This window comes from Atta cephalotes (genome assembly GCF_000143395.1).
Source record: "Atta cephalotes unplaced genomic scaffold scaffold00001, whole genome shotgun sequence".
Classification (NCBI taxonomy): Eukaryota; Metazoa; Arthropoda; class Insecta; order Hymenoptera; family Formicidae; genus Atta; species Atta cephalotes.
This window is the reverse complement of record NW_012130065.1, coordinates 3,104,274-3,117,744: the sequence shown is the minus strand read 5'-3', so window position 1 is coordinate 3,117,744 and position 13,471 is coordinate 3,104,274. Positions and strand designations below refer to the sequence as shown.

The window sequence follows — 13,471 nt, the reverse complement described above, 5'->3', positions numbered from 1 at the left end:
TAATATATATATATATATATATATATATATATATATATACATAACAGCAAAATAAAGCAAATAGATAAAAATAAAGTCGCACAATTATTTCAAACGCATTTATCTTGTTCTTATTATAAGGTATATTCTTATTTGGTTGGATGCTTTGTTATTTTGCTGTAATCATTCTCACCCTAAATCCCTTTTCCTTTTCTGCTTTCAGATCATTATCAAAGGCCTTTAAAGTCTGACTAAAACCCCTGAAGAGCAAGTACTCCTTTACCAATTCATCCACATATTGCACGTGAGACATTTTCCCTCCAATTTCTTTGAAATGTTATTTGTTCAATACAGCTTGACAGCTGTATACTGTCATCCTTCAGCCATCTTGGTTCTCCACACACTGAACTACTACACCGTACTACACTGAACTGGACGGACAATAAACATGAAACACTTCGCTTGTAGGATTGCCAACAGAAAGTTTCACAATAAAAAGGTATGTGAGAGTTTATATCGACCAATTTCTCGAGCCATCGAACAATCGAAAGAATCTAAAAAGAAATTATGTTTATAGAAAAATTATTATAAAAAAAAATACATTTTAACATTATTAAATAAAAACATTTTAATATTATTTCATATTAAAAATTAAAACATTTTAATTAAAACCAGGAAGGAAAGAAATTAATTATTTTTAAGATACATGAAGTACTTTGTCGATAAAAAAAGAAGTTTGATTAAAAAACAAGAATGAAATGTCATAAAATTATAAGATGCATTTGGAGAAAAATGAATTATTTTATGAAAATATAAAGTATAATATTAAAATATAAAGTATAATATTTGAAAAAGAAAAACAAATATAAAATGGTTCGAAAAAATCTGTCAGTGAAAAATATAAAAAAGCCCGTCAGAGCCTACATCAGCTGCATTCGGATGCGCAGAAAATTCTTTATTTTCGTGAATATAACAAAACAAATAAAATAAACGTTTCAATCTTTCAATTCGGGTCCTTATCAATATAAAATATAAATTAAAATTATATAAGTAACGCAAATTCCAAATTGATGATTCCCGACAATTTAGTTCGTTCTTCTTTATCCAAATGCCAAATTAGCTATGTAATGAATAGCCAAATGATTATCAAAAATATTAACTGATATAATAATAATATAAAAACTTACATAAAGTAAAACCGAAATCATATACATTGCGTTAATAAGTAGAATCACATTGCTCATCAGATTGTCAGATTTGCTATGCAGCCATTCAAAAGAAACACGAGAAACAAAAAATTAGAGAATTATTAAAATCATTTGTCTGAATTTTAATTTTATTAACTTATTTTTATTAACTTTTATTTGTTTTGTTTCATTTAATGAAAATAAAGAGTTTTCTGTGCATTTCCAAACAGCTGATGTAGGCTCTGATGAGCTTTTTTATATTTCTTATTGAAAAAGAAAGCTTTGCTAAAAACGAAAAGAAAGAATTAAACGTCATAAAAATTATATAAAATTATTATATTTAAGATAACATTACTTATTTTAATTTAAAAATATACAGCATTTGTTCTGAAAAGTTTAATTAGAAACAAAAAATAGAAATGTAATAAAAATTATATATATTTGAGAAATTAATTAATTTAAAAAAATATTATCTTTAGAAAAAGAAGCTTGACTAAATACAAACAAAATAGAGAAATTTATAAAGATAATGAATTAATAAATAATAAAAAAATTTTTAATAATAAGGAAAGGCAACTAAGAGCTGCAGTTGTTAATAACTTAAACAAGTTTAATAATATTTTTTAGTATATTTCGTCTGAAACTGTATTATAATACTTTTTATTCTCAATATTCTTGATTTTAACATTTTAGCTTTCGGCTATTTTCAACAAATTAACTAATTAGATAAACTTATCAGAGCACTCTTGATAAACTTAAATGATTGTGCACTACAACGTTGTGAATGTCTTATCTCGATAGTTATGTGACTGTTAAGATCAATTCAGCCAAGAGTGTGTTAACATTCAATATCAATATAAGAGAAATAATCCAAATTCTAATAGACAGTTATTAGACAAGTCCGCGTCAAGATATACAAAATAAAGATTATATTTAAAGAGAAATGAATTATTTAAGAAAGCATGATATTATATTATTATAGAAAAAGTTTGATTAAAAATAAGAAATATAATGAAAATAACAAACACCAAATTATGGATTTTTATATAATAGGAAATAAATGCGAATTAGTCTAGTTTGTTTTAAATGTTTATTTTGTTTAATCTTGTTCGTCCGCCAAAAAACAATAATTACGTAGTTGCTCTTTACAGCAAGGATCCGAATTCGAATCGGAATACATATATATGTATTAGATTATATTTGATTGTTATCTCTTGAAAGACAATTACAATTGCAAATCAGAAAATTTCTGAGAATATCTTTGTCATAAAAGGCCCTTTCAATTGAATCGTTTGAAACTGATACTAAAAACTTGATTTTCCATATATAAGTAGATATATGCAGAAGAGATCACCACGTCTCTGACAAGAGACAATGGATTTGAGAAGGAACATTTATTTGTAGATAAATTCAATAAATAATACAATAGTATTAATATCTTATTACAGCGATTTATACATTTAGCTCATTACATGGATTTAATTTTCAACGAGTTGTAAAATGACAAAAACGTTATATATTCATCACATCACTTTTTCACTTATTTTCAAGAAAAATAATATTTCTACCGAGTAGGCATTATTATGTATATTTTAATTGTAAATTGAACTGTATCACACACAAGAATCTTTGGCATATAATTACTATAAGGTCCAGTTTCACAATTCACGGTTAACTCTTAACCGAAATTCAATTTATTCATTATCTCTTTTCAATTTTAGAATTAAAAAGAGATGAGAAACAAATTGAATCTGGGTTAAGAATTAACTGAGTTGTGAAACTGGGCCTAAAAGTTTAACAAATGATCTCAACTTCGAAAAGGCACGAGTGTTTTTTTTTGTCTTCATTAGCAAAAATCAAAATTTTCTCGACAAACTTTGAGTTCTTTATAAATACAATTACATGCAACGATACACTCGCAGCAATTGCGAAAAAAAAGAGATTTAATAAACAATTAAAAAAATTTTTTGAATCTTCAATCTTGAAATTTTAGATTCAAAAAGAGAGCTTTAAATTTTTTGCAGATATTAATTTGAAAATCAGTTATTACAATTGTATATAATAATGCATATGCAGTAAGTTTCCGTTATTTTTTAACATAAGTTTTTTAATTTATTTATTTCTTACTTATTTTTCTAAAAGAAGGTGAGACGTAAAATGTGTAAATTAAACAAAAAAAATTTTTTATACGAGAAGGATTATAACTTTCTGTCACATCCTCTCCCAGTCCTACGAGAGGATTGTCAAAATTGTAATTTATCGCAAAATAGTTTATCGTAAATAAATGATTAAAACTTAGGATAGGTCAATAAAGTTAATCGTCTTACAAATTCCGCACAGAAAAGGACTCGGAAAGAGAAGTCGCAAAATCACGCGATAAATTCTGTAGAATATAAATTCTATAGAATATACAAAATACCAATTTTTTCTTATATTTATTGTCAATAGACACTAGACTACGAAAAATAAATCGCGAGTTGCATTGTTACCCGCGAACATTTGGCAAGAACGGCTACAGAATAGCGACAGTTTCTTTGTTTTCGATGTATTACTTTGACAAAAATAGGTCCTCTTAATTCATCATATTCATAATTACATATTATCTGGAGACATCGCTGTAACAGGCATTGATCGTAGATTGGGAAATTGCACTAATTCGCCAATAGCTTTATGGAATATAAAGTTGGAAATAATACACAACATAAATATAAAATAGAATGTAAATGTCATAATAGAAAATAGAAAATAGAAAAAATATGACATATTTAACATTTATATTTACGATGTCATAATCATAAAATTTCATATTTATATTATCTACAAATTCTGTAAATATACGATACACGAAATTCTAAAATTATTTTTAAATTCACGTCCAAAATTACAAAATAAAACTGTAAGGAACAATTGTTATTCCATTTCACTATTGGTAACACATATAACTTTTCATCAAAACCTTCCTGTCAAAATTGTTATAAACCCAGTCTACGGAACTCTCGTCGGACAAAATACAATTAAATTATAATTGTGCGTATTTCAATTAATTTTGACATTTTCATTGGATTATACATAATTGTTTTACATACGAATTTTAATTGTTTATCTTTTCGAGCTCCATTTTTTCGGGTATTCATTAATCACGATGACAGACACAATTAGATTTCTAGTTTTCATAAAATTACTAATCTGTATTTTTGCGCATCTCGAAAATACATATACATTTGAAAAATTTACTCTCTTATAGAAATCTTATAGAAATCTAATACTGATCAATTTAATATTGAAAGATAGTGATTAATTACTTATTTTGAGTATTAAAAATACTATTGTTTAGTTGTAATAAATAAATAATAAATAATAAATTCGAGATAAATAATAATTACTAACATCTTTCAATATTAAATAGCCAATATTATATTTCTGTCAAAGTATGCGAATTGATTTCCACGATATATAGATATTATAGACGGACGTGTAGCGTTTCAAAGATTTCATTGCCGCACTGAAAAAAAAATATAGTCAATTTTAATAAATATTAGATGTGGGAAAAAGTTCGTGGCGTTTTTTTAATACCATCTAACGGGAAAAACACCACGAACTTTTTCCCAAACCTAATATTTAGTTGCAATATTGTTTACTGCCAATTAAATATTTATTAAATATAAAGATATATTTATTTCATACAAGAAATGTTAATTTGATTTAACAATCATTTTTTTATTGAACAAATATTTACTTACTGTAAGTAAAATTGTTGAACTAAATATTTATTAAAATTAACTATATTTTTTTCTTAGTGCGGCACCGCCGAGACGCAAAGACGATCGGGACCGTTTTTGAGAGAAATTTGGATATCCAGAATTTAACTTAAAAGTATTAGAGTAAAGAGTTTAACTTAAAAGTATCTGTGAGATTAATTAGATCTAATTAAAATTTCCAACGTACAATTTTAACAAATGTCAAAAATTCTAAAATCGATTATCTTCGCCAAATTTCTCTGCACATTTCAAGTGTAAAGACGGTCCTGAGTGTCCTTCGAAGTTTGATTGCGTGCGTACCGCGATAATTACCACGCCATCATTGCATAAGCCAGCGAACGATTATTCTCTTAAGGTCGAATAAAGAGAGAAATAGAAAGAGAGAGAAAGAAACATTTCGTGAAACGAGCTCGATCGAGACGCATAAAAATTCCTCCTGAAAGAAATGCAATCTATAGGTCAACGTCCTCCTGTTTTGCTTTGGGCGCGATCTTTTCATCGCTCCCAGACTCTTTCACGCTTATGTGGACGTCCGCGACTTCGACTGGCGGTGGCGATGCCGGTTTCACTGAGTTGTCATCCTCGGCGACCTCAAAACCGATTGTGGCTCCGATCTTTTGGCTCGCCTGCTTAAATGAATCCGATAGCATCACCTGTCAACATGCGATTAAACAGATTTAATTATTTATTCGATTAAATTTAATGAGTATTATTCTACCGCATTTTTTCCCACCAACTGTTTTAATTTTTAATGGCTCCTTGGCTATTAAATATCGATATAATAATTTTTTTGTAAATTGATGAATATATAAATATACCAAAAAAATATTGTGCTAAATGCGATTGTACTAAATATACATAAATACACTAAAAAATATTATACTAGTTTGAGATTATTCAACGAAGCTATGTGATTATCTCCGTGTCTTGATATATCATTAAATGCTATGATAAAAAAAAGTATTAAAATGTTGATGAAATTATTAAATAGTAAATGAATGATTTATTGTATAACAATACGATAATTGAAACGATTATGATATTATATGAAAAATACAATTATTGTTTTACACGATTACAACGATAATTACAAAATCTGTAACATTAAGAAAGATTATAGTGCACTCCATATCCAATGCTTTCTGTAAATATATAATCAAAAATATGTCCTAAATGAAAAAAACATTTTAAAAAATATAAAAAACAAGTAAAATATGTATATAATATATCACATCTGCGGTTGGTCTTAATTGAATTTATCATTTAAAAAAAAAAGAATTGCTTACCTGCACGACATTGATGCACATGGATGTGAGCGCCAGACCAAACACCAAGTATACTATTGAACCCATCATGTATATGGGATGCTAAATCAATCAATCAATCAATTCATTAGGTTCTGTAAATCGTGGATCTCGCATTATTTATAACTTCATTAACTACGATTTACTTCCTTAATTAACGGAACGATTACGAGTGAAAATAAGCTTGTGAGAAATAACGAATACAGGTGATATACAGCTTCTCATTGAGAAAGATCTTACATGTCAAAAAGCTTACCATCTGAACGCCACCGTGAAAAAGAGAAATATGAGAGAAAATTAATCATTTGCTGTATAAGATGAAAACTCTATCGTGAGATCACAAATAAAATTCGAGAGGTGAATTTAAAGAGGCGCTAAGAGCAAATTAAATGGAATTCGCGAATTCCTAACATATGGCGAATGCTAAATAATTGAGAATGCTACTTACAAGGAAAACACGGAGAAGGATCCTTCTCTGATTTTAATATGTTGTAATCTAGACCTAAATATAAGAAATATGTATTTTTTTTAAGTGCGCCTATACGCACTTTTAAGGAGTGAAACACTCCTTTAAAAGAATCAGTTTTTCTTTTTCGAAACGAATATTGTTGAAAACTATAAAAAACTTTTTTACATAAAAAGTGAATATGATTTTAAGAATATTTTATAATAATAAAAAATTTATTTTAATTTATTTTTTATATTTATATAAACCAAATCTTTTTATTTAAAAACTTATTTATTATTATTATAAAATTCTTAAAATTATTTTATTTTATTTATTTTATTTATTTTAAAAAAGTTTTTTAAAATAAATCTCTCTAATTTTGACGATTTTCGAATAAAAGTAAATAAATTCGAATAAAATTAAGTTACACAGTTGAATACTTCACTCCCTAAAAATGTATGTACACGATATAAAAGAGCCCGTTATTTTAGTTTAGATTACAACATATTAAAAACTCATTAAAATCGAAAAGAATATTTCCCCATATTTCTTTGTTAAATGAATCTGCTAATTACATACAACCTTCCACTAATTTCACTCAAGTAACTCTTATTGATCAATATTTCGGTTTCGTGCGATTTATCTCACGACTTACATTGATCATTACTCATGTCTATCGAAGTCGATGAAAAAATCACAATACAAATTTTTATCTACGAATTTACGAGAGATTATTATTAATTATTTGTAAATTATTAATTATTTGATTCGACTGAATAACATTTAATTCGAAAATAATTACTTTTGGCACGTAATCGCCGAAGCCGATAGTGCTCATGGAAATGAAGACAAAGTAGAAGCTCTCGAAGAAATTCCAAGATTCCCACAAGGAATATAAAGTAGCTCCTATGAAGATATAAGCCAGGAGAATGACGATTGCCACCGAAATCGGTAGATTAAACTCGTCATCGACGATATATGCTGATAATGCCGGCGTACCCGGTGTACCCGGCGTATTGGCGTCCACATTCAAAACTGTCTGTGGCTGCTGGATCTGCTGCTTCTGCATCTCGTCGATTTCTTCTGGAATCATTTGCGAGGGCCGTCGTAACTTTGCGAGATCGTAAACGAGTTGCATGCCCTTCATGACTTCCTACGATTAACACAATGGACAAGATGAAATTATTAAAAATCAAATAGAGTAAAACACAATAAACAAAGATGCATAATTAAAAGATGCATATCTCATGCTGCCTAAAAATCTAAACCTGAACAGAGATAAAGATAAGGAAATTAAAAACTTAAAATACAGTGTAACGACAAAGAGAACTAAAACTAAAACTTAAAGGCTCTATTAAAGCCAATCGTTTGACACGATCGGCTTTGATAGAGATACACAAGCTTTAAATAAAACAAAATAATAATAATAAATTAATTAACTAATAAAATAATCAATAAATAAATTTAAAAATGCAAACTAAATTAAAAATTAAATATAAATAATATAAATTAACTAATTGTAAGTAATAAAAGAAAAATGCTGGAAAACAAAAAAAAACAAATAAATAATTACACATTACCAAAAATAAAAATAAAGTAATAAATAATTATGTAATTTTTAAATATATTAAACATAATTTAATTTTGTTTAAATAATTCTTGCACATCTTCTTTTTCTCTTGTTATTCTTTACAGTTTTTTTTTACAGATATTAACTTTTACTTATATGAAATTATTAATCGATAAATGGAACTAATTAAGCAATCGAAGATAAAAAATAATGCAACAAAAAAAAATATAAAAGACTAAAATGTACGATATTATAAATCAATATTATAAATAAGTAAATTGTGGAAAATTCTAGGAAGTTGGCTTAATTCTTTTTTTTTAATTGATAATCTTTTTCTCGGATGTTTTCTTACAATTAAATCATTTTACCTGGACAGGCACAGTGCGACGGACTTTGCGACAGCTACCAGTGTAATATAGTCTTCTCACAAATGCCCATAGGAATTTTATACCGCGTGTGAATAATTTACCAAAGTCGGCCAAAATGATGAGAAACATTGGGATGCCAAAAATTGCATACACAATCGTGATGGCTCTTCCTGTGTCTGTACTTGGCGAAATATGCCCATACCCTGCAATGAAAAATCATCAACTATAGTATCATCATCAGCTGTAATACTGTATTGATATGGTTTATTATAGATTGATTGATTTAGGCCATATTGAAATTTATTTAGCTATGCTTTAGCTCGTATTTTTATTTATATTAGGTGTAGTAAAAAGAAATCCATTATTTTTCCATTCAATTTCATGCAAAAATTTTTATTTATATTATATTTAATGTATATTATTTATATTGTATATATTTAATATATTTACATATATATATATATATAAATACAAAATATATGTATAAATATAAATATATAAAATATACAATATATATATATAATTATATAACAAATATATGTATATATGTATATATTGTATATTTTATTTTATTATAATGAATATAATTGCCAAGTTTAATTGTACGATGCGTACATGGAACAACATCATAATGATCATGATTTATTTTGTTTACGTCGATTTCTGAATCGTTGCAAAAGCAGCAAATTTACGCACATCGAGTAAAGTCTAAGTTTAGATTATTCAGAGCGGTTGTTCTCTCGTAAACAAGCTGCAATTGCCTTATAATTCAGTGAATGCAATTGAACGATTCCATTTATATGATCAACGTATAATTTAAATTTAAATTTGAATGTACTTTTTCTGCGAGTTTATTATCTAATTGGAAAAACCATGCTTACTGTGAACATTGCATAATGCGAGTCAACGACGTCGAGCTTCTGAAGTTTTCCTTACGTCTATGATCCAAATTTATTGCGTCTTGACGAACAAGATGAAAAACAACAGTTATAAACTATTTAAATGAATTAAAAAAATATATTTTTTAAATATCGTGAATTTGTTAATGAATTTAAATAAAGATTTGTAAAAATTTTAATTTTTTATTTTATTATTAGCTTTTTAACAAAGAGAAGTGGAAATTGATATACTTTAGACAAATTCTTTGACTTTTTTAAATTTATAATTTTTTGCCGACGTCTGCACGTTTCTCTTAATGATTTGCATGTAGACGCAGACCATCATATTTCATTGCATTTATATGTCAGAAAATCGATGCAATCAATAAAATGTTTTAATGTCAAATTATTTCGGAAAATACATACACACATAACTTTTACAACATAGTTATCTTATATTTTATAGATATATAGTCTTAATTTTGCTTGCGCTAAACATAATCATCATTGATATAATAAATATACTTTCTTGGAATAATATTAAATCATCAACCATTTTTAAGCTACGAATAATGATAATTTAATGACATGATATTTATTTAATAAAACTTATATATATATTTTTTAAAGAAAATATTTTTAATTCAAAAGAAGAAAATACGAAAAATTTTTTTACTGTTTTTAATTTGAGATATAAAAAGAAATTTAAATAAATATTAAAAGTATTGTAGAGAAATGCTTTTTTATTTACTTCTTTTCTCTTTAATAACATTTCTATTTATATAAGTTTTTTGGTTTTATTGTTTAACTTGTTAACAATGCTAATTAATAATAACGATGAAATATTCTTAATGCTTGTACTATTAAATTATTTTCTTCAAAGAAGAAACTTTTTTAGAAAGTTTTGCATATAATATTTTCAAGATTAATATTATGCCTAAAAATAAAGGAAGATTTCTAGAAAGCGATCTCTTCACGTCAGGGAAATTATTCCCACCTTGAGCCTTTCCCAAGACAATGTGTTCTCACCGATAGTGGTGATGACAGTGAGACAGTACACGACAGCATTCAAGAAACTCCAACTCTTTTGACCGCTATATGTATGCAAGCCAGCTTCGTGAGCTGTGTGAAGCTGTTCCTCGAATTCCATCAGCTTCCTGCGCGCCATGCTCTTCCAATCATCCTCCCTCAAATTATGACTATAATTCCACAGAGTGTCTAGGAAGTCACGCTTCACGCGTTTCACGCCACATTTATAGAATGTTTCGAAAGCACCCTCGACGAAACGGAAGACAAAACCGCCGAGACCGCAGTAGATTATTATGAGCAGTAGTCCGGCTATGCAGCGATTACGCAGCCGTCTAATGATCGTAGTCTCATGTGGATTTTGTGCCACGAAGGTCTTAAATTCACTGACGACGTCTTTAAGAGCCCTCAAGAAATCTAATAGAGTAATCTTCTCCGCAGCTTCTTCCTTTTCTATTTTGATTTCTTCAACTTCTGAAGCGGGATTTGGTATGTCTTCAGTCTTCTTCTCTGTAATATTTTCATTCTTCTTCCTATGCCAGAAGGACAACCAAGAGAACCATGATTTTTTCTTGTCTGCTACATCGGAAGACTGCGTTTGAACAATGTCCTCTTGCTCACTTTCACTGTATGTCAGATTGTACTTTCGCCTCCTCAAGGAACTAATTTCAACAGCATCTTGAAACATGTCTACTTCCGGATCTAGGATACTGCGTTCTCTTAGCATGTACTCCCTCTGAGCCCTCGCGAAATCTTCGATCAAGCTTTCGTTACTCAACGGGATGATCTGCTTTTTCATCTCGATAGAGGATCTCTTTACCTTTCGCTCTTCGGCAGATTTCTGCGATAAACTTTCACTCTTCTTTGCCATTTTCAGATCTTCGTTTATATCTTCAGTCTGATTGTAAAGTCTTGAATGTGGCACAGAATCATCTCTCGTACGAGACTCATCTTCGAACTTCTGCCAACTCGGAGACCTCTTCTCTCGATTCAGTCTTTCGGTGTCCTTCTTTTGTACTTCAGGATCACTGATCCGATTCTTTCCGCTCATCTTTTTCACCTTGGACTTGACTGTTTCTGGTGACTTTGTTCGTCTTCGACTAGATTCATTCTTTTCGTCACTGGAGTCTGTTGACTGGCTATATTTCTCCACGCGTTCCTTCGATCTCCTTTTAAGTCGTCTTTCAACCTTGCAAATTTCGACAGATTTACTGGTCTCGCCGTTTGTTTCTTTCGGTATCTCCGATGTCTCTTGGACAACACTATCCTTAACTGTCTGAACAATCTCAGGTCTGACAATGTTCTTCTTTGTGATACCATCATCAAACTTCTTCGCTACTTCGGTGATCTGCTTTACCGGTTGCGTGCTGTTGTCGTCAGTTGTTACAGAGTCAGTCTCACGTGTCTTCAAAATATTTCCAGCCGTTGACTTAACGGCCACTTCGGCGCGTACAGAGATCATGTCATCCATGTTCGCAGAATCCCTCGCGTCAATTTTGTTCTTTCTTCTAGCCGGACGCTGCTCTCGATCATTCCCCATTTTATCCTTATTCTCTAATTCTTCCTGCTTCTGATGTTGTGACAATCTATTTTCTTTTTGTTGCTGCTCCATTTTTTCCGCTTCCTCAGCCATCCTCTCCATTTTGGCGCGCCTCTCTTCATCTTCATCATCTGAAGCATCTATACGCGACGCAGCACCCCTCGATGAGGGATCAGGAGTTTTCTCACGCTTCCTTGCAGCCGCTTTACGACGTCTATGAACCATGTAACTGTCTTCCATCGCGCGACTCTTCGTCGTCGCTGTTGTCGTTGTTGTCGTTATCGTTGTTCAACGGTCTTCGTATACGCGAGAGAGACTCTCGCGACAGAAACTCACTCGCGAGGCCAGCCCCAACGAGGCCGTGACAGAAATAAACGGAGGTTGCTCCCACCATCTGCCGCCACCACCACCGTCGGCACGGTGACGTTTGCTGCTACCAGCAACTGCGACGGAACCGGATGACCGGCTTCACCGCAGCGGATATTGAGCGGGGGCATTACGCGCAATCGAAATCGCGGCTTTGGCGTCGCGACGCCGCGCCTGCACCGCTGCAACCCATTCGGTCGCCCAGCTTGGAGGTTGCACTGCACCATCCGAATCGGGTGACCCTTTAACCCCATGACCTCGTAAAAAATGAAAATTCTATAATGGAGTTATTTAATCTGCATCGATCTGCATCCGACGTCAAACATCTTTTAAATTTTATGTTTGATAAAAAATAATGACGACTTAATGAATAATTAAGTATAGAAATAAAGAAATAAAGAAAGAAATGAGGGAAGAAATAAAAAAAATAACAGACGTATTTGAATAATATTAAACAAATAAGTTAAACTTCTCCGAAAAAAAAAATATTTTAATGTCAGTAATACAAAAAAATTACAAGAATTAAATTATGATAAAATTATGATTACATAAATATGTGAATGTTCGTGTAATATTATATTTATAAATTTTTTAAAATTATATCTATAATTATATCGACGGCATATATGAAGACCTAAGTTATTGTCATATTTTGTATATTACAACTGAACTATTACATTTTTAATAATAATTAAATCCAAACGGAACAATTTACGAGATTATGGAGAAATTAAAGTGGCCAAGACAGAATTAATATAAAATATAATTAAATTATTATCTCAAGTAATCGCGATTTAATTCAAATGAAATAATTGAATGAAATGAAATCAGCGAAGAAAGGAAATCATAAAACAGTCATTTTTATCTATTTAAACCAATCGTTAAAAAAGAAGATTAAAAAGAAGGTTAAAAAAGAATCATTTTACTTTAAATTCTTGATAATTTTATTTTTAATAATAAATATAAAAAATAGATTTCACAATAATATCATCTTGTTTTATATATTTATAACATTTAAAATCATTTTTTCAGTTCTCTCTCTCTCTC

At 29.6% G+C, this 13,471-nt stretch overlaps 2 protein-coding genes across 2 annotated transcripts in view; both read right to left on the bottom strand.

The window, feature by feature from the left end:
* Window positions 1-292, bottom strand: part of LOC105621989 (WD repeat-containing protein 91) — a 3,970-nt gene extending 3,678 nt beyond the window's left edge. The window contains exon 1 of the mRNA XM_012203458.1: window positions 173-292. Coding sequence (XP_012058848.1) covers window positions 173-292 — 120 coding nt within the window. The remainder of the gene's footprint in view (window positions 1-172) is intronic.
* Window positions 293-5,376: 5,084 nt separating this feature from the next.
* LOC105621881 lies at window positions 5,377-12,678 on the bottom strand. Its single transcript, XM_012203355.1, is given in 6 exon segments — window positions 5,377-5,577; window positions 6,211-6,291; window positions 7,479-7,829; window positions 8,615-8,817; window positions 10,522-12,435; window positions 12,438-12,678. Coding segments are annotated over 6 exon segments (2,991 nt in total).
* Window positions 12,679-13,471: the final 793 nt, after the last annotated feature.